General features: G+C 39.8%; 2 protein-coding genes across 4 annotated transcripts in view; one reads left to right on the top strand and one right to left on the bottom strand.

The window, feature by feature from the left end:
* The window catches only part of SLC39A9 (solute carrier family 39 member 9), a 63,082-nt gene extending 54,919 nt beyond the window's left edge, over positions 1-8,163 (bottom strand). The window contains exon 1 of one of the 3 annotated variants that reach the window (XM_054447968.2): positions 8,044-8,163. Coding sequence is in view for 2 of the 3 variants with exons in the window: in XM_054447966.2 (XP_054303941.1) it covers positions 7,028-7,123 (96 nt within the window). In the remaining variant the exon portion in view is untranslated. Of the gene's footprint in view, positions 1-7,027 lie in introns of all 3 variants that reach the window. The other 2 variants (XM_054447966.2, XM_054447967.2) reach the window with 2 other exon arrangements.
* ERH (ERH mRNA splicing and mitosis factor) lies at positions 8,118-26,117 on the top strand. Its single transcript, XM_054447970.2, has 4 exons — positions 8,118-8,260; positions 11,600-11,687; positions 19,466-19,586; positions 25,613-26,117. Exons 1-4 carry the CDS (start codon positions 8,258-8,260, stop codon positions 25,713-25,715), a joined length of 315 nt encoding a protein of 104 aa, XP_054303945.1. The 5' UTR covers positions 8,118-8,257; the 3' UTR covers positions 25,716-26,117.
* Positions 26,118-27,070: the final 953 nt, after the last annotated feature.

Here is a 27,070-nt window from a genome sequence, read left to right as displayed (position 1 = left end):
CAGTCTGGAATTCCAGACTGAGCTGAAGGGGATCTTGTCATTCAATAAAAGTCTCATCACTAAATTCTTTAATTAGAGGAGAGGTTAAGACTATCATATACAGAAACATTCTGAATCCATTTCGCGTCATCTTCTCTTGAAAAGGATGTCACTTCTTGAACAGCACAATTTATAAGTGACTAACCTGTGAAGATGTCAAGTGTGAAATTCATCTTGGATAGTTCACAATAGGAACTACTTCAGATTCCAAATTGGCAGGTGTTAATTTAAAGGGCATCTAAGACATATTAACTTATTTCTTATAGGTTTCAGTGGTATTTGGAGACTGTTTACCTCTGGAGTTTCAAGTTCTACTCCACTGACTAGGCAGAAAGCATGAGATATACTGTGGAAGGTATGAAAGATGTTCCTAATTTGGGGAGCTAAAAGCATCAATTTAGATAGATTCTATTTTCATTCTTTCTTTACACAGCATTCATTAGGAAAGGCAACATTTAGTAGTCAAGTGATTGATTTGGCAACAGGAATCAAAATGACTTAGTTCCAAATCACACCTCTACCACAGTCTGCGACCTCTCCAAGCCTGAGTTTGCTCATTTGTAAAGTGAGGTTTAACAGTATCTCATAGTCTTGTCCTGAGGATTAATAAGATAGTGCATATCATTGCCTGGTACACAGAAAGAGCTCAATAAACATTATTAATATTATTAAGCAGATAAGTCTTAATTATGTTTATCAATATAGTATCCTGGAGAAAACAAAGTTTATAAAACTAAGTTTTTCAGGAAAATAATATTGAATCATATTGCAATCGGATTTTATTTGATCCAAACTTAGTTTTATCAAGGATCCTTATGAAACAATAATCTGTAGTTCAATCTGAGAAAAGACAAGCTGATGATTTCTTTCCAGATATGGATAAATTTACTGAGATTGCAAAGTTTAAAATTTTATAATTTACGTTCATTCATCTGAGACAGGGTCTCACTTGTTGCCCAGGTTGGTCTCAAACTCCTGGCCTCAAGCAATCTTCCAGCTTCAGCCTCCTAAAGCACTGGGATTACAGGTATAAGCCACCATGCCCAGCCCAAATCTTAGAATTTACAAATGAAATCCAAACAGGTATAAAATCTCTTGTATTACCATAAGAGGGTAAGAGCAATGTACCAGACAATACAAAAGTCCTTAAAAATGTAACATTGTTAAATCTACTTCAAAGAGAACCTATTGTAGAGGTAGAAGCATACTGAATAAATTTATTCTTCAGACAAAATAAACCTTTGATTTGTGGGTAACTCAAACCCCTAAAGATACTTATTATGAATAAGTCAGTTATTATAATCAGACACTGATATGGTTTGGTTGTGTCCCCACCCAAATCTCATCTTGAGTTGTAGTTCCCATGCGAGGGACCTGGTGGGAGGTCATGCTGTTCTTGTGCTAGTGAGTTCTTGCTGTTCTTGTGATAGTGAGTTCTCATGAGATCTGATGGTTTTATAAGGGGTTTTCCCCCTTTTGCTCAGCACTTCTGCATCCTGCCGCCCCATGAAGAAGGATGTGCTTGCCTCCTCTTCTGCCATGATTGTAAGTTTCCTTAGGCCTCCCCAGCTATGCTGAATTGTGAGTCAATTAAACCTCTTCCGTTTATAAATTACCCAGTCTCAGAAATGTCTTTATTAGCAGTGTGAGAATGGACTAATACAGACACCAAACTTTAAAACACGAAAGAACAAAACAAAGCTTAAAAAGAGAGTAAGTATAATGAAGAAAAGAGAGTTAAATACTAAGAAAAATAGTATAAAGCAGGGAGGGTAGAGGAAAAGCCCTGGCCTCTCCAAATAGAATGGTATTTCTATTTGGAATAGAAACCTTTGGATTCCAAACAAATTGCCGAGAAGTTTCCATGACTGGGAAGGGGAGGAGGGGGAGGAGCTTTCCCATTATTAAGTCTGTTTCCAAATAAAAGGTTTAACAATTATAAATTAGAACAAAGTTATAAAAATGAAAATCTTTAAAAGTTTTTCTAATCAGTATTGAGAATCTGCCTCAACATTTTTGAAAGTTTTTATTATATTCTAGACATAGTGTTAAGCCTGTGCTTATATTATTTCAACCTCACAACAATCCTAGAAGGTCATTTAACAGAATAGATTTGGATTTTAATAGCTTGTTCAAGTAGTAACATTGACTTTGAATGATATTGTCTCAGACAGTCCCTTTTGAAATCAGTGCATTATTAATCATATTCACCTTTAAAATCATCCTAAGAATAGCACTACTTTCATCTGCCAACTTACGGATTTATGCTGTTGGTTATTTTAGGGAGTAGGTCTCCTTATGTTGCCAGTGGCTATTCACAGGCACACTCATAGCTCACTGCAACCCTGAACTCCTGGGCTCAAGTGATCCTCCCACATCAGCATTTGGAGTAGCTGGGACTAACTGGTGTGCGCCACTACACCCAGTTTTGCTGTTTTTGTTTGTTTGTTTTTTGTTTTTTTGAGAGGGAGTTTTGCTCTTGCTGCCCAGGCTGGAGTGCAATGGCGCAATGTTGGTTCACTGCAACCTCCGCCTCCCAGGTTCAAGCGATTCTCCTGCCTCAGCCTCCCAAGTAGCTGAGATTACAGGCATGCGCCACGACGCCCAAATAATTTTGTATTTTCAGTAGACACAGGGTTTCTCCATGTTGGTCAGGGTGGTCTCGAACTCCCGACCTCAGATGATTCGCCTGCCTCGGCCTCCCAAAGTGCTGGGATTACAGGCGTGAGCCACCACGCCTGGCCTGCTTTGCTGTTTTTATACATGAAAAATGTAGCATTATAACTCAAACTGGTCTGCAATAAGAAAAGTATGGAAACTGAGATAAAGCCTTCAGAAATTTTTAGAGCAATATGATTATTACAATTATAGTAGTAATTTTTTTTCCGTTGAATTTAACAATACATTTGGGCTTGTATTTTCTATGTCTTTTTTCACTTCATTTTCCTACTATTTCATTTTTATAAGTGTATTGGTATGGATTGAAATAAAAATTAAAAACAAAAACTGATCCTTTACCAGGCAGTTTGAGGAATACTGCTGTAGAGCTCTGAGCCAAAAACAGCTTGCTCTCTGTTACCAGCTCTGTGACAAAGAGGAGACATACTCAGGTGAGTAACAACCCTCAGATAATCAATCTGAAATCCCAATTGGGCCATCTGTTTTCTTGTATCATAGCTCCATTTATCAACTGGAGCAGCACTGAGTTTATACCAGGTAATATAGGCTCTCAACCTACTTATGTAACATTGTTATTTAGAGCCAAAGAAAACTACTCATTAGCAATTCAATCGAAAAAACATAAGACAGTGTTAACTATAAACCAACGGGTCTCACTCCCTTACCAAACAGGGCTTCCTTTGGTAAAGCATGCTTTGGCCTCCTTTATTTATTTATTTATTTATTTTTATTTTTTTATTTTTATTTTTTTCTGAGACAAAGTTTCGCTCTTGTTCCCCAGGCTGGAGTGCAATGGTGGGACTTGGCTCACTGCAACCTCTGCCTCAGGCGTGTGCCACCACGCCCAGCTAATTTTTGTATTTTTAGTAGAGATGGGGTTTCGCCATGTTGGCCAGGCTGGTCTCGAACTCCTGACCTCAGGTGATCCACCCACCTCAGCCTCCCAAAGTGCTGGGATTACAGGCGTGAGCCACCTAGCGCCTGGCTGGCCTCCTTCAAAAGTTAAAAATGTTTCTTTTTCCTGTATACTGAAAAAATTTACATCCTGATTATCATAGTTACTTATAATTGCATTTGAGAATCAGATTTTTTTTCCTTTGTTTTATAAATTTTTAAGGCATGAAGGTACAGTTGCCAGGTCAAAGGGCAAGGAAGAAGGCCACAAAAGTATCAAGAAAGGTAGTTTTGGGGTGAGGAGAAACTGACAGAGAAATCAATGTCACATAAACCTCTTGGTGGTCACACCTGGCAGGTAGACCCCACCACTACTGCAATTTCAGACTACCTAATTTTAACTCGTTTTTAAATACTTATCTTGCCATAATTGATCATCTGACTTTTATTCCTGTTCTGAGAAATTTTTAGAAAAAGTATTGAATGAGAAAGCAGCAGCAAGATTAAAAACATGAATAAAAAGCATATCTTTTCATGTAAATCAAGCCTGTCCAACTCATGGCTCGTGGGCCGCATGCAACCCAGGAGCACTTTAAATGAAGCCTTACACAAATTCATAAACTTTCTTAAAACATTATGAGTTTTTTTTGCATTTTTTTTTTTTAACTCATCACCTATCTTAGTGTATTTTATAAGTGGCTTGAGATAATTCTTCTTCTGATGTGGCCCAGGGAAGCCAAAAGATTGGACACCCGGATGTAAATGAAAGTGAACTGTAAAATAATAACACTAGTCTCTAGGAAAGCCATACTTCCTTAAAAAGGCAAGTCATTTATCCAGTGCAGGAGTTTGGGGAATTATTTTCTAAGGAAAGAAATGCTGCTTTCCAGTCCCCTGTGAATGAAATTTATTTTTACAAATTTACCATCTCACTAGTTTCATTATAACATTGGTCCATAATAATGGCATAATTTACCTAGAAAATATGTTTAGTTTCTAGGAGATAGAAATCCTAGTTGAATTCTAGGATGTCTTTAAGTTATATATAACTTTCATTTTTTATTCTAATAGCTCAAAATGCATTGCATCTGTTCTAATAATAAACAGATATTATGAATGCTGATTTTAGCATTTTAAGACCTACAGCTGGAAAAGAACACTTGACCGTCAATTTAAGAAAGCCACAAATGACATGACATACTAATTATCTGTATTAATGGCCCAGTTATTAACACCACTCCTGTAAACATTTCCTTCCAGTGAAAAAGGAAATAGTATATATCTGCATATTGCAATAATCATTCAAGGTAGTTTGAAAAAATACTGAAATTGGTAAAGTTAAAAGCATTTTATAGAAATAAAAAGTTTTACTGGTTGCTTATCAGAATTAATTATAATTATTCATAAATGTTACTTCAATATGTTTAAAAATATACAAACCAACCCAAATCTCACACGTCAGCCCTACTAATGTCAATTCAATTCTAATATAGTTATAAGAAAATATGGTTATGTCAAAGGAAACACAGCAGGTTCACAAAGTACTGGGCAGGCAGGTAACCCAAATAAGTGAAATAGGCTTCAAGGGCAAGGAGGACTGTGCCTAACAGCTGCTACTCAGCCCGACCCAACCTTTGCCTTGAGGAAATACTGGTAAAGAACAACAATAATAAAATTCCGCTAATGGAACAGTCTGCAGGCTGGATTTGGCACACAGGCTACCATGTATATGTACCATGTACCTTTGCCGAAATGCTTAGTGGCTACGAACTGGTCTGAGTCAGAAAAGCTAGACTGAAAAAATACCTCTCTTCTGATTCTAACAAACTTCATGAACCTATCCAGTCTCCGTTTCCTCATCTATATGTCACTGATTTTTATTTTCTTTTTTTTTTTAAGAGAAAGAGTCTCAATGCTGCCCAGGCCAACTCCTGGGTTCAAGCAATCCTCCTACCTTATCCTCTTGAGTAGCTAGGACTACAGGCGCGCCCCACCGCACCCAGCTTGAGCTTTTTAAGTGAAGTTAGGTAATGCACGTAATTTTTTTAAATGCTATCATTAGATGCTGAGGGGTACAGATTAAAAAGGAAACAGAAAAAGAGCAGCAACAATTTAAGCATCGTTCCATCTGGCTATGGGCTTTACTTTTCCTCAAACTGACAACACCTTGTCCCACCTTCTTTCCCACCCACAGGCTATTTTCACCTGTAATGTCTCCTCTTCCTCAGGTTTCTTCAAGGTGTACTTAATATTTCATTTATACCTTTCCTTTCTACTTCAGGCCTCCTTTGAAAGTACTTTCAGGAATGGCATTGAAACTAGGGCCTATTTTACTGCTGAACTCTAGGACAAACTCATGAAATCTTGTTCCCTCTGAATGTAGTAGTTTTTCCCCCCTAAATCTTTGAACGCTGTGCACTTCGTGAATTCTTTATGCCTACCTAAAGGACCTATCAGCATGTTCATTGAACAGTGCTTTCATCTATCCCTCTTCCCGGGACCCTCGCTTAACGTCTGTTCAAGGTGCCAATCAAATTAACGAAAATGTCAAAACGTATTAACCAAAAATTCATTGCTAAGCAAATAGATTTGAAACAACTTCAGAATATCAATTCCAAGGCTTCCCTTCTTTAAAAGGAAATGTAAGTTAAGAACAATCTATTTTAGTTTTTTCTTACATTCATTCTAGTACAGGCATCCAAAAAACAAAACAAAACAGCTTTCCTCAGAAAGGTGTGTTTGACCTTCTCAAAAAGAAGTTATATTGATTTCAGTACACGTGGAAAAATAACATTCTCCATTTCTTTTTTTTCTTTTTTGGAGACAGGATCTTACTCTGCTGTCCAGGCTGGAGTGCAGTGGCCCAAACACAGCTCACTGCAGCCTCAACCACCTGGGGTCAAGCGATCCTCCTGCCTCAGCCTCATTTGTAGGGACAAGGTCTCGCCACGTTGCCCAGGCTGGTCTATAACTCCTGGGCCCAAGCGATCCTTCCACCTCAGCCTCCCAAAGTGCTGAGATTACAGGCGTGAGCCACCGCGCCCAGCCCTCCATTTATTTTCTTGATAACAATCTGGAACTTTGATTCCATGAAACCTCTGAGAATCAAAAGAAATGTTATGGTGCCTCTCTCCAGGTGAATGCACAGAACCTCAAATTTTTATAGGCAACTCTAGGGGATTCAGAATACTCTGGGATCTTCCGTGGAGTATCTATCCACCCCAGGTTAAGAATTCCACTGCTTAATATGAGGTTTGTTTCTATCATTAAGTGTTATGTATCTTTTAAAAAAGATAGTCTTTCTTAATGAGACCTTCAGTTTTGAGATTTAACTAGGGAAGCAGCTTCCCTTTGCAACTAAAACTAGTATCTCACAGCCATCCTGACAGCTGACAAAAAATTGAGAATTTCTTACCTCTGAGAAATTAACAGCCAAGGGAATGATTCCGGCCACGTAACATCCCACCAACATAGCCAGAGACAGCAGGCTAATGGAGATGAAATCATCCATTCTGCCCTCCTTTATTCACCCACAACCACTAGACAACAAATTTCCAGTGGCTTTAAACGGTGCTTAGGTTCTTTAAACAGGTGTGGTGGTTCCAAGAGAGTGGGCTTTCCAGTTCTTTAGGCCTCCCCACCAGCAGATGTGTTCACGAGGCACCTTCCTCTTGAACGTACCCGGAAACAGACCCTTTTTGCTGATATTAGCACCAGAGAAAGCTTACAGCAATCTAAGGTCCCAGGCTCTGGGTTCTCAGATGCCAGTCATTAGATTCTCGTGGGTTAACAGAGACGGGAAAAGTCAATGGGGAAAATGTGCGAATGATCGATTTCTTCGATTGTCGGATTGAGGGTGGCACAATGTCTTAGGTGGCGGCGGGTAAGTGACTCAAGCGAACTTGTTCGTTCCCTAGGCGCCCCTGTCTCCAAGAGGCGGCCCCGAAGGTGATCCGCCCCCCAGAGCAGGAAACCAGCCCACCAGTCCCAGCAAACTCTCCTCCGAGCCTGGGATGAGGAAAGGAGTCCTGCAGGTCTCTAACGATGGGTCCTAGGGGTTCAGCAGCGAAGTTGACACAAAGCTGTCTCTGCCCTATACCCGGTGCTGCCCGTGGTACTGCACTCGACCGGGCCTTGACCCGGAGTCGCCGATACTACAGCTGCCATGGCCGCCAAGTGGCACCTCTTCATTCCATCCACTTCCGGATTGTCTAACCACCCCCTCCTTTACAAAGGCACTTCCGGGTTACAACCGACCTCTGGCCCAGGATACTTAGGTTGCCGCCATTTTTGAGTAGGGCTAATTAAAGATGTCTGATGTCACTGTCTATACCGGTGATCACTTGAGTCGTATGTTTAATAACGAAAGTACGGAAGACAGCGTCTTGAAAAAAAAATAATTCTTCCTAAAGCTTGGAAACTTTCCCTTACCTTTTGCCTTTATCGAAGATGGCTGAAACAGAGTCAGTAGCTGCTCTAGCTGCCGGAAGTGACTGTGCCTCTATGATCCAAAAGGCTCTTTTGCGTTGCACTTTCGACGACTTCCGGCGGCTCCTCTCGCGAGGATTGGCTGTTAGCGGCGTTGTGGCTAAGCTCGTGTAACGGCGGCGGTGTCGGCAGCTCCTGCAGCGAAGAGTTTGGCGCGATGGTGAGAAAGGCCTCCGCGGCTACCCGAGTCCGAGTCCCCGGCCTCCAGAGCGACCCCAGCCCCATACATTTTCCTCTCCCCACGAGCCCCATGCAGCGCGGCGTGATGCTCCCCGCCACTCCAGTCGGTGGATTGATCCTTGTTCCCGCCGCAGGGACGCCAGGCCTGACTCTAGGCCTCGGAGCCCCGGTCCGCCCTGCGGTTGCGCGCCCGCCTGCTCGCTCGGGTCAGGCGTGCCTTGGGCCTGAGGATGAGCTCTCTCCCGATTGTTACTTGGTAGAGGGAGGCGTGGGGGTGGTGTTTTGTTTTTTGAGATAGAGAGTCTCACTCTATCGCCCAGGCTGGAGTGCAGTGGCGCGATCTCAGACCCCTGCAACCTCCGCCTCCTGGGTTCAAGCAAGTCTCCTGTCTCAGCCTCCCTAGTAGCTGGGATTACAGGCGCCCGCCACCTCGCCCGGCTAATTTTTGTATTTTAGTAGAGACGGCGTTTCACCATGTTGGCCAGGCTGGTCCTCGAATTCCTGACCTCAAGCAATCCACCCGCCTCGGCATCCCAAAGTGCTGGGATTACAGGCGTGAGCCACCGGGCCCTGCCGGATATTGTATTTTTCCCTCCAAATGCTCTAGCCTGCTGTAGGAACAATGGGCCAGGGTTGTCTAACCTATTCTCGAAGCTGACAGATCCAGCTATACCCAGCATGTGGGCTAGGAGAGGACGTATTTGCTTTGCAGTGTGTTTTCTCAGCTTTCGTTTTCCTGTGCTCTGCCTTTTTTTTTTTTTTTTTTCTGTTTTTGAGACCTCTAGGTATTGCATGTGGCGCGTCCCTCAGCCCTCTATCTTGTACTTATCTGTATTTGTATCCTCTTGGGGCTGGAGGCTGAAAAGTAGGCTCAGCTCAGAGACCAGCTCTATTAGAACCCAACCGGGATGATCAGTAAGCTCGAATTCGAAGAAAGTGACCAAAACTGGCTTGAGAGGTGGTATAATCTGTAAAGAATTTGAGCAGGAAAGCAATGCCATTTAAAAATGATAACCACTTGACCACAGTTTTTAAAATGTATCATGTTATGTTCTTAGTGATTTTAATCCATGCCTTTGGGCAGTAAGTACTGAAAATAGTAAACTTTGCCCGGTGTTCATTTTAAGACTAGTTATAAAAAGCAACATGCTGTATAGCTTTTTCCATTCTTACCCTTTCAAATTAGTCCTTTAATTTGCATTAGAATTGGAATACAATTATTATAGTAGCAGTTGAGATAGCTAGTGTATAGGGCAAGCTCTGTTGCAAGAATGCACGTGGTTTCTACAAAATTATTTTTTCTTAAATGACTCATTGAAACTTTTTGAGTAGCTAGCTTACAAAGACTTCTGTATAACAAATAATCTAATATAATGCTTTCTGTGGCTTTTAAATCGATTTAACAAAGGCTTTGACTGCTCAGGTTATTACAGGTGAGAGTTAATCCTTCGTCTCTTGTCACCAAGTTCCGTTTTTATGTCAAACCCTCTCAAACTTTTAGGCAAAGTGATTTAGTTTTCTTGATGGCGAGAGAAGAGTATGATTACCCTTTGTTTTGTGTGTCATGTTAAATGTACTATTTTTCCATTGTTTATTCAGAAAGCCTGGGCTTCAGCTATTTCAGTTCCAATTTGATGGTTAAAAATTCTGATCATTTTGGCCAGGCGCGGTGGCTCACGCCTGTAATCCCAGCTCTTTGGGAGGTTGAGGCGGGCAGATCACCTGAGGTCGGGAGTTCAAGACCAGCCTGACCAACATGGAGAAACCCCGTCTCTACTAAAAAGACAAAATTAGCTGAGCGTGGTGGTGCATGCCTGTAATCCCAGCTACTTGGGAGGCTGAAGCAGAAGATTCGCTTGAACCCGGAAAGCAGAGGTTGCGGTGAGCTGAGATCACACCTTTGCACTCCAGCCTGGGCAACAAGAACAAAACTCTGTCTCCAAAAAAAAAAAAATGATGTTCATTCCAAAACAGTTTAGGGTTCCTGTTAGGAAATTTTTGTTTTCTGGTTTTTGGCTGAAAAATACTAGTACAGCAGAAGAAAAGGAAAAAAGTGAATAGTTTGATTTGGGACTGGGTTTACAGTGGAGTTGCATCATACTTGCATTTAATTAACCTTACACATGTAGCAAAAAATTGGATGAGTCATATTTTCAACAGACCAGTGAATGCTCAGCTGGATGAGATTTTTTGCTCCCCAAGGGACATTTGTAACAAAGAATCAGCCAACCCAAAATGTAATAGAGCCCAGGTTGAGAAACACTGAGATTGATTTGTTAGTGACTGATCACTAACAAAAACACGTTTCCCAGTGAGCATGAAGTGGAAGAAAAGTCTGTCTGCTATTTTTCGGGCATATTTCACATTTCTCATAGTGTGATCACCTAACTTTCTGTGTGATTCTAATACATGATTTTAGTATGAGAAAGCCCAGTAAGGCAAGTTATCTACTAGGTGAATAGTTTAGTGGATTTTTAAGGGTAATTCTTACTATATGTTTATATTGCTAATTTATCTACTGCTTTAATGTTAAGTCTAACCCTTGGATAAAATGTGACTTTGCTCTTATGCTAAGGTTGGAAAAAAAGCTTAAGTTAAAACCATGCTTGTGATCATTATACTATTTCCCCTTTTGTTTCCTTTCATCAGCCCATCTGACTTTTTATTAGTGACTTAAGAGCATTAAAGATGGAAAGTGACCACTGGAGACAGAAAACCTAAGCAGGTTTATAATTTAGTTGGGAAGCAAAGATACAAAAGAAAAAGGAGGGCAAGGTAGCTTATACTGATTACTTGTAGGCAATAAGTACAGTAGGACTGGGAGACTTAGGGAGACCGTACAGCAGAGTTGTTAATCCAGCTAGATACTACACTTAGACTAAGACATAAATATTTTTGTGGGAAAAGTATCCTAATTACTTTTTTTTTTTCCTTTTAAGAGATAGGGCCTCACTCTTCGATGCAATGGTGTGATCATGGCACACTGCAGTCTCAGCCTCCTGGGCTCAAGGAATCCTCCTGCCTTAGACTTCCAAAGTGCTGAGACTACAGGCATGCACCCGGCAAATTTTATTTTGTTGTAGAGACAGGGTCTTGCTGTGTTGCTCAGGTTGGTCTCAAACTTCTGGCCTCAAGTGATTTTCCCCCTCTTAGCCTCCCAGAGGAGGAGGATTATAGGCATGGGATGCATGCCTGGCCTCTCTAATTACATTTTAATAACTAGCAATCATTATTGCATTACAAATGGGGATTTTTTTTTTATCATACTATGAATTTCTCAAATAGAAACTTACATTGAAATCATGTTTTCCCCCTGCAGTCTCACACCATTTTGCTGGTACAGCCTACCAAGAGGCCAGAAGGCAGAACTTATGCTGACTATGAATCTGTGAATGAATGCATGGAAGGTGAGTTTAACACTAATCAAGGGGTAGAAAAATGTCTCATTTAGGAACTGGGTTTTCCCCCTCCAAATTTCTTTTTTTTTAATAGTCCATCCACCCCAGGCCCTGCCTTTATCACTTCCAACCCTCCAAATTTCTTGAATTGCTAATTTTAGAAGGGAAAGCAGATATTTAGGATGGACCATAATTATTGAACATTTTTATTTGTTTGTTTATTTATTTATTATTTGAGACAGAGTCTCGCTCTGTCACCCAGACTGGAGTGCAGTCATACAATCTTGGCCCACGCAACCTCTGCCCCCCAGGTTCAAGTGATTCTTGTGCCTCAGCCTCCCAAGTAGCTGGGACTACAGGCGTGGGCCACCACCCCCAGCTAATTTTTTGTGTATTTAGTAGAGATGGGGTTTCACTATGTTGGCCAGGCTGGTCTCGAACTCCTGACCTCAAGTGATCTGCCTTGGCCTGTTGAACATTTTAAACATTAATTATGTATATAGTATCCTCCTTGGTACAAGTGTTAGGTTTTTTTTTAAAAAAAAAAAAAAAACTAATGTATATAATGAGTGACTTTCCAGAGCTGCTTATTGTTTTATAAATATTCTCTTATTATTTGTCACATATTATTTTGTTACAGTATGGAAATATTTTACAGGTATCCCTTATATATTCTGGTTAAACTCAAGCACTATAGACTTGTGTGTCTGTTGGTTTTTAATAGGTTGTTTTAATAGATTTAAGGGATACAAGTGCAGTCTTCTTATATAGATATATTGCATAGTAGTAAAGTCTGGGCCTTTTTTTTTTTTTTCCTTAAGAGACGGGGTCTTGCTGTGTCACCCAGGCTGGGGTGCAGTGGTGATCATGGCTTATTGCAGTCTCAGTTTCCTGGGCTCAAGCAGTCCTCCTGCCTCAGCCTCCCAAATAGCTGGGACTAGAGGCACCTGCCGCCACACCTGGCTAATTTTTTGTTTTTTTAATAGAGATGAGGTCACTGTGTTGCACATGTTGGTCTCAGACTTCTAGCCTCAGGTAGTTCTCCTGCCTTAGCCTCCCAAAGTTCTGGGATTACAAGCATAAGCTACTGCACCCAACCAAGTCTGGGCTTTTAGTGTAGCCATCACCTGGTGTACATTGTATGCAGTAGTGATTTTTCATCCCTCATCATTCTCCCACCTTTTGTAGTCTCCAGTGTCAGTTATTCCACTCTGTCTGTCCATGTGCACACATTATTTAGCCTCCACTAATAAGTGAGAACATTAGATGTTTGACTTTCTGAGTTACTTCACTTGAGATAATGACCTCCAATTCCATCCATGTTGCTGCAAAGACATGGTTTTATTCTTTTTTTAATAGCTGAGTAGTATTCCATGGTTTGTGTGTGCATGCATACTCATACACCAGATTTCCTTTGTCTAGTCATCCATTGATGGACACTTAGTTGATTCCATGACTTTGCTGTTGTGTATAGTACTGCCGTAAACGTATGAGTGCAGATGTCTTTGTTTCTTTTTGTTTTTTTGAGACAGAGTCTCACTCTGTCGCCCAGGCTGGCGTGCAGTGGTACGTCTCAGCTCACTGCAACTTCTGCCTCCTGGGTTCAAATGATTCTCCTTCCTCAGCCTCCTGAGTAGCTGGGACTATAGGTGTGTGCCACCACACCCAGCTAATTTTTGTATTTTTAGTAAAGACAGGGTTTCGCCACGTTGGCCAGGCTGGTCCCGAACTCCTGACCTCAAGTGATCCACCCACCTCGGCTTCCCAAAGTGCTGGGATTACAGGCGTGAGCCACCACTCCCGGCCATCTACTCTAATTCTTAAAGAAGAACGTGGCATTTTTTCTTCATCTCTTTACAGATCCATTTCTCTGCTGACATTTCTGCCTGCTATTGATGTAGATTTTCTGTGCAAGCTCTCCTAGCAAATTGTTACCTAACCTATATTATCATGTTTGGTCTTTGATTCTGCAATACTCTTATTTCTCAGGGCAGTTTCAGGGTTGTAGAAAAATTGAACAGAAACTACAGTTTTCCCATATTACTCTTTCTTCACCCCTACACAATTTCCCCTATTATTAATGAATTTCACTGGTGTGGTACATTTGTAACAGTGGTGAACTAGTATTCATTACTGATACATTATCATTAAGTAAAGTTCGTAGTTTATACTAGGTTTTATTCTTATGTCCTACATTATTGTGGATTTTCCCAAATGCGAAGCGTCATGTGTCCGCCATTACAGCATCACACAGAATGGTTTCACTGCCCTGCCCTAAACATTTCTTGTGCTCTACCTATTCGTCCCCTCCTACCCCATCCTCAACCTCTGGGAACCATTGGTTTTTTTTACTGTCTCCATAGTTTTGCCTTTTCCAGAATGTCATATGGTTGGAATCATTATCGTGTGTGGCTTTTTCTTAACTGGCTTTTTTTACTTAGCAATGTGCATTTATTATGTTTCCTCCATGCCTTTTCATGCCTTGGTAGCTCTTTTTCTAAAAATTGAAAATGGTGATTTATTTCCCATTTAAAAACCTAAAACAAAAAAATGTTAAAATAATTATTAAATAAGTTCTCACATGATGTGGTTGCCAAATGGTAATTTTATTATTCTATTTTTTTTCTTGTAGTAAATATTCCCCTGTAGATCAGAGCATTTTTCTCCTCCCCCCTCACTTTTTTTTTACGAGCAGTTAAAGACTTTATTTAAGACCATGTTTTTAGAGCAGTTTTAGGCTTGTGGGAAAATTGTTCGGAAAGTACAGAGCTCCAGCATATGCCTTCTTTCCTCCCCTTCTTAGTTTCCCCTATTAGTGCATCTTCTATTAGTCTGATTACACTTGTTGGGATTGATGAATTAATATTCATAGATTATTATTAACTAAAGTTCACAGTTTATGTTAGGGTTTACTGTATGTGTTGAACATTCTGTGGGTTTTGACATGTATAATTACATGTATCTACCTTTACTGTATCATACAGAGTAGTTTCACTACCAGAAATCCCCATTGCTCCACCTATACCTCCTTCCCTGCCACCACCCCCAAATCCCTGATCTTTTTACCATCTCTATAGTTTTGCCTTTTCTGGAATGTCATGTTGGAATTATGGAGTATGAAGCCTTTTCAGACTGGCTGCTTTAGCCTAGCAATATGCTTTTTTTTTTTTTTTTTTTGGTGTGTGAAACAGAGTCTTACTCTGTCACCCAGGCTGGAGTGCTGTGATGCAATCTCAATCTCAGCTCACTGCAACCTCTGCCTCCCTGGTTCAAGCGATTCTCCTGCCTCAGCCACCCAAGTAGCTGGGATTACAGGCCTGCGCCACCATGCCTGGCTACCTTTTTTTGTATTTTTAGTAGAGACGGTTTTTACTGTGTAGGCCAGGCTGGTCTCAAACTCCTGACCTCAAGTGATCCGTCCACCTCGGCCTCCCAAAGTCTGGGGATCACAGGCATGAGCCCCCATGCCCGGCTGACCTAGCAGTATACTTTTATGGTTCTTACTTTTTGTGTGTGTGGCTGCATAGCTCATTTCTTTTTATTGCTGAATAATATTCCCTTGAATGAATGTACCATGGTTTGGTTATCCATTCACTTATTGAGGAGCATCTTGGTTGCTTCTATTTTTTGGCAATTATGAATAAAGCTGCTATAAACATTTCTGTGTAGGTTTTTGTGTGGACCTAAGTTTTCAGCTCATTTGGGTTAAATACGTAGGAGAGTGATTGCTAGATTATGTGGTACAAGTATGTTTAGCTTTGTAAGAAACTGCCAAACTGTCTTCAGACGTGGCAGGACCATTTTGCATTCCCACCAGGAGTGAATGAGTTTCTGTTCCACATCCTTACCAGCATTTGGTGTTGTCACTGATTTAGATTTTAGCCATTCTAAGGTATCTTATTGTTTTAATTTGCAATTTCCTAATGACATATAATGTCATCTTTTCATATGTTTATTTGCAGTTTACGTCTTTATTGAGGTATCCAGATCTTCTGCCCATTTTTCATTGAGTGATTATGGTTAAGTTTTAGGAGTTCTTTGTATATTTTTGGACATTAGTCCTTTATCAGATAAGATGTTTTATAAAGGTTTTCTCCCGGTTTGTGGTGTCTTCTCACTTTCTTAATTGTGTCTTTTGGAGCACAAAAGTATTTTATTTTTATAAACTTTAACTTGCATATTTTTCTTTTTGTTGTGTTTTTGGTGTCATATCTAAGAAACCATTGGTTTATCCAAGGTCACAAATATTAATGCCTTTGTTTTTTTCTATGGGTCTTATAGTTTGGGCTCCTACTTTTAAGTCTCTGGTCTATTGTAGGGTTGTGTCCAACTTCATTCTTTCACATGTGACTATCCTTTTGTCCTAGCATCATTTGTTGAAAATACCGTTCTTTGTTGAATTGTTTTGGCATGCTTGTCAAAAAGCAGTTGACCATAAATGTGAGGGTTTGTTTCTGGACTCTCATTTCTGTTCTATTGATCTGGATACCTATCCTCATGCCAATACCATATTGTCTTGATTGCAGTAGTTTCATATTAAGTTTTGAAATCAGGAAGTTTGAATCCTCCAGTGTTGTTCTTTTTCAAGATTATTTTGGCTGTCTTGGGTCTCCTGCATTTCTGTGTCAAATTTAGGATTAGCTTGTTGGTTTCTGCAAAAGCAGCTTGGATTTTTATAGGAATTGCATTGAATCCGTAGATCATCTGGGGGAGTATTGGCATCAAGTCTTCCAACTCATGAACATGAGATGTCTTTCCATTTATTAAGCATGGTGTGGTGGCTTTACTTTCCAGCATGGCGTGGTGGCTCACACCTGTCATCCCAGGACTTTGGGAGGCCAAGGTGAGCGGATTGCTTGAGCCCAGGAGTTTGAGACTAGCCTGGGCAACATGATGAAACCCCTGCTCTCCAAAAAGTACAAAAATTAGCTGGGCATGTTGGCATGTACCTGTAGTCACAGATCCTTGGGAGGATCACTTGAACTTAAGAGGTCAAGGGTGCAGTGAGCTGTAATTGGGCCACTGCACTCCAGCCTGGACAACAGAATGAGACTCTGTCTCAAGGGAAGGAAAAGAGTCTTTCCATGACATTTTATAGTGTAGGGTGTACATGTTTTGTACTTCTTTTGTTTCGTTTATTTCTAAGAATTTTATTCTTTTTTATGCTGTTATAAATGGAGTTTTCTTAATTTTATTTTCAGACTTGTTGTTAAGGCATAGAAATAAAATTTATTTTCATATACTGATCCTATATCCTGCAACCTTGCTGTACTCATTTATTAGTTCTAATAGATTTTTATTGTTTCTTTAGGATTTTCTATCTGTAAGATAATGTCATCTGCAAATAATGATGGCTGTACTTCTTCCTTTCCAATCTGAAGGCCTGTTATCTCTTTTTCTTGCCCAATTGCCTTGGCTAGAATTTCTAGTACAATGTTGAATACAAGTAGCAACAATAAATATTCTGGTATTCTTTCTAATCTTAACAGAAAAGCATCCCATCTTTAACCATTAAGTATAATGGAGGCCGAGCATGGTGGCTTTGCCTGTAATCCCAGCACTTTGGGAGGCCGACGCGGGTGGATCACCTGGGCTGAGGAGTTTGAGACCAGCCTGGCCAGCATGGTGAAACCCCGTCTCTACTAAAAATACAAAAATTAGCCGGGCGTGGTGGCACACACCTGTAATCCCAGCTACTCGGGAGGCTGAGGCTGAGGCAATAGAATCACTTGAATCTGGGAGGTGGAGATTGCAGTGAGCCGAGATTGCGCAATTGCACTCTGGCCTGGGCAACAAGAGCAAAAACTCCATCTCAAAAAAAAAAAAAAGTATAACTGTGGGTCAATGCCTTTTTAACATTATGAATTTATTTTCCTAGTTTTTATTTTCCTTCCATTCATTAACTCATGGGTGATAGTCTGTGATCACAATGTAGTATGCCAGTAGCAATAAAAAACCCTAGGATAGTTGTTTAATAGTTCTGTGGTTGAATAGTATTTTTATTAGGAAATTTATAAAGTTAATTTGGAGCTAATAAAAGGCTTATATATACAGTATAGGACATGTTTTTTCTAGATAACTAGCATTTATGTCACTTATCCACTCATCATAGTAGTCGTAAAATAGTTGACAGTGGGAATAGACTGAAAAGGTGTATTCTTCTTTTGTGGGAATAACAAAGGAGAGTATCAGGCCGGGCACAATGGCTCACGCCTGTAATCCCAGCCCTTTGGGAGGCTGAGGCGGGCTGATCACCTGAGGTCAGGAGTTCAAGATCAGCCTGGCCAACATGGTAAAACCCCATCTCTACTAAAAATACAAAAAGTTAGCTGGGTGTGGTGGCGGGTGCCTGTAATCCCAGCTACTTGGGGGGCTGAGGCAGGAGAATTGCTTGAACCCAGGAGGCGGAGGTTGCAGTGAGCCAAGATCGCATCATTGCACTCCAGCCTGGGCAACAAGAGCAAAACTCCGTCTCAAAGGAAAAAAAAGGAGAGTATTATTGAATAAAAACTAAATAGATAATGTACTGTATAGCTAATTATAATTAGTAATGTGGGCTTGCTATTAATGATTTTGCTCATTATCTTTTTTATTATATTTAAGTACTTATATCCTTGTTCGTGTGCTAATGCTTTATATGTATTATTTCAAATAAACCTCACAATTCTATGAAGAGGCACTCTTAACTCTGTTTGACAGGTGTGGTTCAGGGAATGGCGTCGTTTGTCCTCGGTTTGACAGGGGCAGAGCTGGAACTCAAGTCTCTGAATCCATAGTCTAGGATTTCTTTTTTTTTTTTTTTTTTTGAGACAGAATCTTGCTCTGTCGCCCGGGCTGGAGTGCAGTGGCCAATCTCGGCTCACTGCAATCTCCACCTCCCAGGTTCACACCATTCTCCTGCTTCAGCCTCCCGAGTAGCTGGGGCTACAGGCACCTGCCACCATGCCTGGCTAATTTTTTTTGTGTTTTTTTAGTAGAGACGGGGTTTCACCGTGTTGGCCAGGATGGTCTTGATCTCCTGACCTCGTGATCCACCCGCCTCGGCCTCCCAAAGTGCTGGGATTACAGGCGTGAGCCACTGTGCCCGGCCTAGTCTAGGATCTTAAATACACATTAGGATAATCTCTTTCCTTGTTGCCAGTTTTTAATGTGACTTTTTTTTTTTTTTTTTTTTGCTCTGTAGCTTTAGGAAGAATTACTGAAAAACCTGTTAAGACCCACAATGTTATTTGTTTGAGCCATCAGATGGCAAGTCTTTAAAGTCCCTTAGCTCCAGTGGTTTGAAGTAATCATTTTATTATTAAGACACAAAATAGTTACACCAACATTGTGGTGAATTTCTCAGCTGCCCAGACTGGAGTGCAGTGATGCAATCATGGCTCACTGCAGCCAAGTGATTCTCCCACCTCAGCTTCCCAGGTAGCTGGGACCACAAGCACACACCATCACACCTGGCTAATTTTTTAATTTTTGTAGAGATGAGGTCTCCCTGTGTTGCCCAGGCAGGCTGGTCTTAAACTGTGGGGCTCAAGTGATGCTCCTGCCTCAGCCTCCCAAAGAGCTGGGATTACAGGCGTAAGCCACTACACCTGACCTGGTGAATTTATAAAATAAAAAAGTATTTGCTAGTGGCAATAATCAAAAAGCCATCAATCTATCATCTTTTCCCCAGCCCAACTTTATTAAAGTAAATATGATATCAACATATAGCACTGCTCATAAGCACTGCTCATATCTAGAAGTGTATGCGATTGTAAGATTTTGCTTTTTTTCCTATCCTTTCTTAGGCGTTTGTAAAATGTATGAAGAACATCTGAAAAGAATGAATCCCAACAGTCCCTCTATCACATATGACATCAGTCAGTTGTTTGATTTCATTGATGATCTGGCAGACCTCAGCTGCCTGGTGTAAGTATTAGCCAACATGTCTTTTATCTTGTATTTTCTATTGTTTTTCTGTCTGTTTGAGGTGATTTATGGTATTAGGAGCTAATTATGTGCCTGACACTGATCTTTGCATTTGCATAGTGTATAGTAATTAATATTTCTCTTACAGAAATAAGAGATTGGCAACATAAAGCCAAAGGCACAGAAAAAAATGACTTTGCTAATTGATATAGTTAGTATCCAGAAAGGATCCTAATTAAGAAGTTCCATGTCCCTGTTCTTTGTTCCTTATACCTAATTTTTTTTTTTCCTTTACAGTCTTTGTCCTAAAGCCGTTGGTTTTGGATTAAAACTAAGATTATCTTTTTTTCATGACATTTCAAAAACTTAAATATGTGTGTAGCTGAAATTTAATTTAATTTCAATCCTACCCTGTGTAAGTATGTATATTTTGTTATGTTAGAGTGAGATTTTTTAACGTATTTGTTATAGTTTGTATTGATAATCTGCTTCTGACAACTACTAACAAGGAGCATAAAGTGTTACTATAGACTTACCTAATATTTTTTACATTAGCGAACAGAAATTGAGTGTAAATACAGCTCATTTAACCGAGGAAAATGGAAGCACCTTATGATACGATACTCAATCATCGGATACTTGAATATTTATTACATGCCATGTGCTGTGCTAGAAGTTGAAAGAGCAGTGATGAGAAATACACAAGTCTTACTCATAGGCACTTCCTGGGTCACCACTGGAGCCAATCCTGGCATGTGGCTGCACCATGCTGTCTCCCCAAAAGTTCCAAAACATGCATTTCCTTGGGATGTTTGAGTTTTGTTTTCTTTACCTCTTCGTTGTGTTCCAGTTGTAGCCATTTCACTTTGGTCACTCAGAACATTCAAATGAATGTTGCATGGTACTTTAAGCCATTCAGACATCTATAGGAAAAACATACCAGACAGAGGGGACGAGGAACAGCTCGTGTAGAAGTCCTAAAGTAGGAGTGCCTGGCATGTTTGAAGTCATTAAGGAAGCCTTTGAGACTGTAGAGGAATGAGTGAAGGAGAGAGTCTTAGGAGATTGGAGGGGCAGGGAGCAATGATATCCTGGAAGCCAAATGCAGAAGTGTGTCATATCATTGATAGGACAGATAAGTGAGGACTGAGAATTTAATTGACCCCTGGATTTGACACTGTGGAAGTCTTTGGTGACTTCCAAAACAGTTGTGGTAGAGTGCCAGGAGTAAAATGCCTACAGATTTCGGTGTATGGAAGGGAATGAAAAGAGAAGATTTATAGGTGGCCATTACAGGCTTGCTTTTTTTTTTTTTTTTTTTTTTTTAAAGAATTTTGCTTGAAAGAACAGAAAAATGGGGTTGTAGCTGGAGAAGGAAATTGCTTTTTTTAAAGTGGGAAAAGTAATGGTAAGTTTGCAGGCTGATGGGATGATGTACTAGAGAAGGAGAAACTGATAGCTCAAATTGGCTCTTGGACAGTTCAATCATAAAAAAGGGAGGACAGACAAATTTGGGAGCTGGGGGGAATTATCTTTTGTATGCTTCAGTTATCTCAGAAAGATAAGGAGCAAGGACATCATTTGAAACCGGTGTTACAGGTTTGTGGAAAAGTAAGAAATAAGCTAGGAAGGTGAAAGAATTAGGGAACTGCAGTTAATTCAGGGATGCATTAAGTGTCCCCCAAAGTATCTATCTGATAATGATTTAAAGTGAAATCAGTCATTGTGATCATGGGATTTTTTTCCTAGTCTCTCTCACCTGGATGGTTACAGGTGAGGAGTAGGTAGAGAGTAAAGATTTTGCTAAAGGTTGAGGGCATATATGAGGATAACAGCAACGACTGAATGACCATGAGCTTTAATTGGGGGTGTAGGAGGAGGTGCTGGAAACAGAGGTAGATCAGTTCGTTGTAGGTCCCACTGGATCAAGGATTGCTCACATTAGAGTGTTAGGAAGTGGTTGATCAGAGAATGACATGCTTGAAATTAGGAAATTGAAGTTGTTGGAAATGACAAGGTCTAGGGATCTGGCCAAGAGAGGGTAGGAGATGAGATTAGAGGAAAAGACTTCATGGAATTGGGAGGCCTAAGTGTTGACAGAATCATCCACTGGATATGAAATTACCAATAATATGTATATTAATTGATAGAATTTAAGAACAATTTGCTTTGTTTTTGTTCACTGCTGCATCTCTGGTACATAATTAGTGCTGAGTAAATATTGGTTATGTAAATGCATGTTACTTGTGTTATTTGAGGCATAGCTTTCTAAAATTATTGATAATTTTCTGTTTCCCTTATTTATATTACAGAGCTATATTCTGCATTGATTAAAAATTAATGGTTGTCTTTATGGTTTTATAAAAGAACCTTACTGAAACATTCAGGATCTAATCCTGACGCTTTTGGGGTGTCGTACTTACTCCCAGTAAGTGGGAAGTAAACTTGAAGTGAAGGATCATGTTTTACTTGTCTTGGGAGGCTGTGGTTAAGAGCTAGCTGGAGTGGCAGAATTAGACATAGCTGGGTTTGAATCCTGGCTCTACCATTTGCTAGCTCCCTTTGACAAGGCAGCTTTGTATTGCTAAACTTTAGTTTGCTCATTTGTAAAATTCAGACAAATCTAGTTCACAAGACTCCTTGTGAGGATCAAATACTTGCTGAGCACAGCATTATTAGATATGCAGCAACTCCCTTTTCAACTAGATTGAAGAAGTCAGGATAGAGTTTTATTTTTAATTACAAGCATGTTCTTAAATTTGCCAGGAGTAGAATGATATGAATTTTAATGTCTACATGTGAGATAAATTATAAATTTCAAGTGAGATTTAAAAGGTGTTCAGGTTTTTTCAACAACATGAAAATTGAACAGAGTAAAACAGTTACAAGTGACATGTTAATGACATACAAGTATGTCATTAATGACAGAACCTAACTTTTCTAACTTTGTAGTAGACTTTATAAAAAAAAATTTTAGAGACAGGGTCTTGCTATATTACCCAAGCTGGTCTCAAACTCCTGGGCTCAAGTGATCCTCCTTCCTCAGCCTCCCCAAGGGGTGATATTACAGGCATGAGCAACTGTACCCGGCTGCATTAGACTTTAAAATGTAAACTAGAAACCATATCTAGCATACTAAACTGATTTTTAATACAATATTTGCTATATTAAAGCAAAATAGGGGGAAAGCTTTAATTATTACCTAGATAATTTTTCCCACCTACAGTAGTTCCAGAAATATAGAAGAGAGGTTAATGACAATTTATGGTTTTTTACTAGTTTCAGAGTGTTAAAAACCGTAAATTATCATAGCTTGAAAACCTGTAACTATTTATGTTTGTTTCTAATGTTGAAAATTTTTTGGCCTCTGAAAAACTTTCAGAATCAAATTTAGGACTTAAAACTATTTTTCCCAGGTGACTTTGGTTATGTCCTTTTCGTTCTTTGAATATTCAGGAGAAATCAGGTATTGTTTCCAAAGAGGTCACCCACTGCCACAGCACATCCTGTGATTTGGGCCTTTACTCCTCAGACCAGAGACTGGGTCCATATTTGGTTTGTAGATGGTTGTGTGCTCATAGCTTCTATTAAATTTACATGGCAGTGACCTAGGACTTCTTTTAATTAATTCTTTTTAAACAGTGTAGGTAGAAATGGAAAAAATAAGATTCTACTTTGTAACATGACTAAACCCAGAGCAAACTGACCATGCATTAATAGTAAAATGTAGGCATGAAAATTTGTATTTCGTATACTTAAAGTCAGAGTCAGATTTTTCCAGTTTTCTGATCTGTACGTTTTTTAAATAAGCTTTTTGTAAGATGAAAATAATACCCTTTTGATAATGCAGTATTTTGTTTGCTTAGACACATAAAGAACATTTTCACCGTCAGTTATTATAATGACGAGAGGTATTCCTGATCAGTAAGAGAAGTTATCACTGAAGACACTTTTTTTTTTTTTTTTTTTGGAGATAGAGTCTTGCACTGTTGCCAGGGTTCAAGCGATTCTCCTGCCTCAGCCTCCCGAGTAGCTGGGACTACAGGTGCGCGCCACCACACCCAGCTAATTTTTGTATTTTTTTTTTAGTAGAGATGGGATTTCACAATGTTGGCCAGGATGGTCTTGATCTTTTGACATTGTAACCCGCCTGCCTCAGCCTCCCAAAGTGCTGAGATTACAGGCGTGAGCCACTGGCACCTGGCCTACTATTTGAGTTGGAAAATTGCATGCAGGTTGATGGATTCCTAAATGTTCACAAACCAGAGTGATTTTTGTTGGGGGGAATGGTATAAACAAAGCCTGTCCCATCCAGATATGATAATTGTGAGAAATTTTGTTCCTTTTTAAGTTATTTTCCAGTGTTAATATAAATGTTATAGTCTCTTCTGCTACATTTTGCAGTAGACTAGCTTAGAGCTTATTTAGGAAGCATGGACAAAGAGTTTTCAGAAAAAATTACATTTTAGAATTTTTAAATTTGGTTAAGCATTTTTAAAAATGGGAATCTTGTACATTTTTAATAAACCAGATTGTGACCTTACTGTTCAGAGGAAGAATGTGATGTTAATTGTATAAAGCATTCCTACTTTGGAATTTATTTCCCTTGCCAAAAATTGTAGTTTAGGTTTCTAACTTAGTGATTAACAGTGAGGACTCTGGAGTCAGGAGTATTTAAAATCTATCTCCAGTCCAGCATTACCTAGCTAATAACTTGCTTCACTTTTTAAAGCCTTGGTTTCTCATTTATGAAAAAGGAGGCCAGGTGTGGTGGCTCACACCTGTAATCCCAGCACTTTGGGTGGCCGAGGTGGCTGGATCACTTGAGGGTCAGGAGTTCAAGACCAACCTGGCCAACATAGTGAAACCTCGTCTCTACTAAAAATACAAAAAATTAGCTGGATATGGTGGCACACGCCTATAATCTTACCTACTCAGGAGGCTGAGGCAGGAGAATCATGTGAACCCGGGTGGCAGAGGTTTCAGTGAGCCAAGATGGCACCACTGCACTCCAGACTGAGTGACAGAGTGAGATTCTGTCTAAAAAAAAAGCAGGGGTCGGTGGGGGGGAGCGAGGATAATTGTACCTACTCACAGGGTTGTAAAAATGAGTTAATTCAGATAAGAATTTAAAGCGACACCCAGTACTCTGACATCTTACTAGATACTACTCACAGTCCCATTGGAGTTTTACTGCTAATGCTAGTCTGTGTACTCCTTACCCTTCTGATTAGAGATATTTTGGAGCTTATTATGTCTTCTGATAATTCTTCTCCATAGGCCTCTAGCATTATTTATTTTAAAAAGCAAATCCTAAAATATAGGTAAGGTTTTTTAGTTAATTCAGAATAAACATTGCAAATCTAAAGTTTGTTCTAGTATTGTTGTTTTTGTTTTTTTGAGATGGAGTCTCACTCACAGGAGTGCAGTGGCACGATCTCGGCTCACTGCATCCTCCACCGGTTGAAGCAATTCTCTTGCCTCAGCCTCCCGAGTAGCCAGGACTACAGGCGTGCGCCACCATGCCCAGCTAATTTTTGTATTTTAGTAGAGACAAGGTTTCACCATGTTGGCCAGGCTAGTCTTGAACTCCTGACCTCAAGTGATCCACCCGCCTCAGCCTCCCAAAGTGCTGGGATTACAGGCATGAGCCACTGCACCCAGCCAATTTTTTTGTTGTTGTTTTTTAATCACTAAAGGAACCATAAAAATAGAAACTATGTAGGAGGAAGAACACATGGTTTCTGGTCATACTCTGTCAAGAAGTAGATATGTAACATATTGGGCATTTAACTTAAAAGTTCTAAGTCATGTTTTCTTTTTCCACTGTAAGATTGTACTAGGTGATATAAAGTTCATGTTACTTAGAATTCAACGACTGTGTAAGTAGCTCTTTCAACTTTTCATTAAGTTAATTTTTGGAAATGTGCACATCTATGCCATCATTGGGCAGTTATAATTTGGGGATTTAAACACCTGGCAGTGATTGACCACTGTGACTTTGCTTATTCCCTTTCTCTCCTCAGTTACCGAGCTGATACCCAGACATACCAGCCTTATAACAAAGACTGGATTAAAGAGAAGATCTACGTGCTCCTTCGTCGGCAGGCCCAACAGGCTGGGAAATAATTGTGTTGGAAGCATTGGGGGGGTTGGGGTGGGCTTGGAACACAGGTGTGTACAGTGTGCTGTAGTGGAAGTTTTGTATCATAGTAATCCTGTTTCCACTTTGTTATACTCTAGCCAAGACTGACTGTATTAGATGAAATGTGAGGATCTTGTTCAATCGGAAACCCCCGTTACCTCCTCTTTTTCTTTTTTTTTTTTTTTACTTAAACATTTTTATGATGATTTAGATGGAAGTTGTTCTTCGTCACTTAATGTTGGTTCCAGTCCTTCAACTGTTCATATCTACTTTATAACATTCACATACTAACCCTTCTTCAAGATGGGGTGGGGGGTGGAAACGCAGTTTAGCCATATCCTCAAGATAAAGTCTTGGTAAAAATAAATAAATGTCCTTTAGTTATATTTTTCTCCCTGAGTGCTTTTTTTTTTTTTTTTTTTTGTCTTTGAACATTGAATTTTCTTGCAAAGCATTTTTTCATTGTAAGTTTAAAAACCAATAGCTGCTACACAAAGAATTTGAAGAAAGTTTAAGTAGTGCGCAACACATTTTGCTGTGATTTATGTGAAGCTAATAACACTTTTACCTCATTTTTCCAGCATAATTAAATGAATCTTAATTATAGCTCCAAGGTTTGTACCTACTATTGACGCAAACGTTATAAATGACTTTCTGGTGCTAACAGCTTGTCCGCAGCAGCAGCAGACAGATGAACTTCTTAGTGTTGATCAAATCAAGTACTCTTACTAGGAGGTCTTTGTGCCCTTTTCAGAGCCTTCAGTTGGATACTAGTTACCCACTACTGTAGGGAAGCTATAAGGGCAAGGGAAAAACCACAAAAAAGTATAAGATAGTCTTGTCTCTTTTTTGTTGTTGTTTTTTTGAGACAGTCTCACTCTGTACCCAGGCTGGAGTGTACTTCCAATCATGTCGATCATGTACTTTCAATCAGCAAGTACATGAGCACTCTCTGATTCTATTAGCACTTTACCAACAGCCGGTGATATCTTGACACAGCATAAGATTGAAAGTTTTTTGGAAGGCTCATGATTGGTCTAATATCCCCCTGTTCCTGCCTCTACTTGCACATTAGGGCCTTAACTATTTTTTTTTTGTTGTTTTATGCAAGACAAAATTTTACCTAGAACATACTCATATGTGCTCAGTTTTTCCTATAGAATAATCTGGTTAATGAAATGTTATCACTGTACCAAGAGATTATTAGAATTTTAGGGTACCTGACAAAATTAAGTAGAGTTGTAGTTAATGTTTCACTGTGAAACCAACCAAATTTTAAAGCTAAAATAGGCCGGGTGCGGTGGCTCACGCCTATAATCCCAGCACTTTGGGAGGTTGA

This window comes from Pongo pygmaeus, chromosome 15 (assembly GCF_028885625.2).
Source record: "Pongo pygmaeus isolate AG05252 chromosome 15, NHGRI_mPonPyg2-v2.0_pri, whole genome shotgun sequence".
In the NCBI taxonomy this organism is placed as follows: domain Eukaryota; kingdom Metazoa; phylum Chordata; class Mammalia; order Primates; family Hominidae; genus Pongo; species Pongo pygmaeus.
Note: the sequence above shows the minus strand (reverse complement) of the source record. Positions and strands in the feature narration are given on the sequence as shown.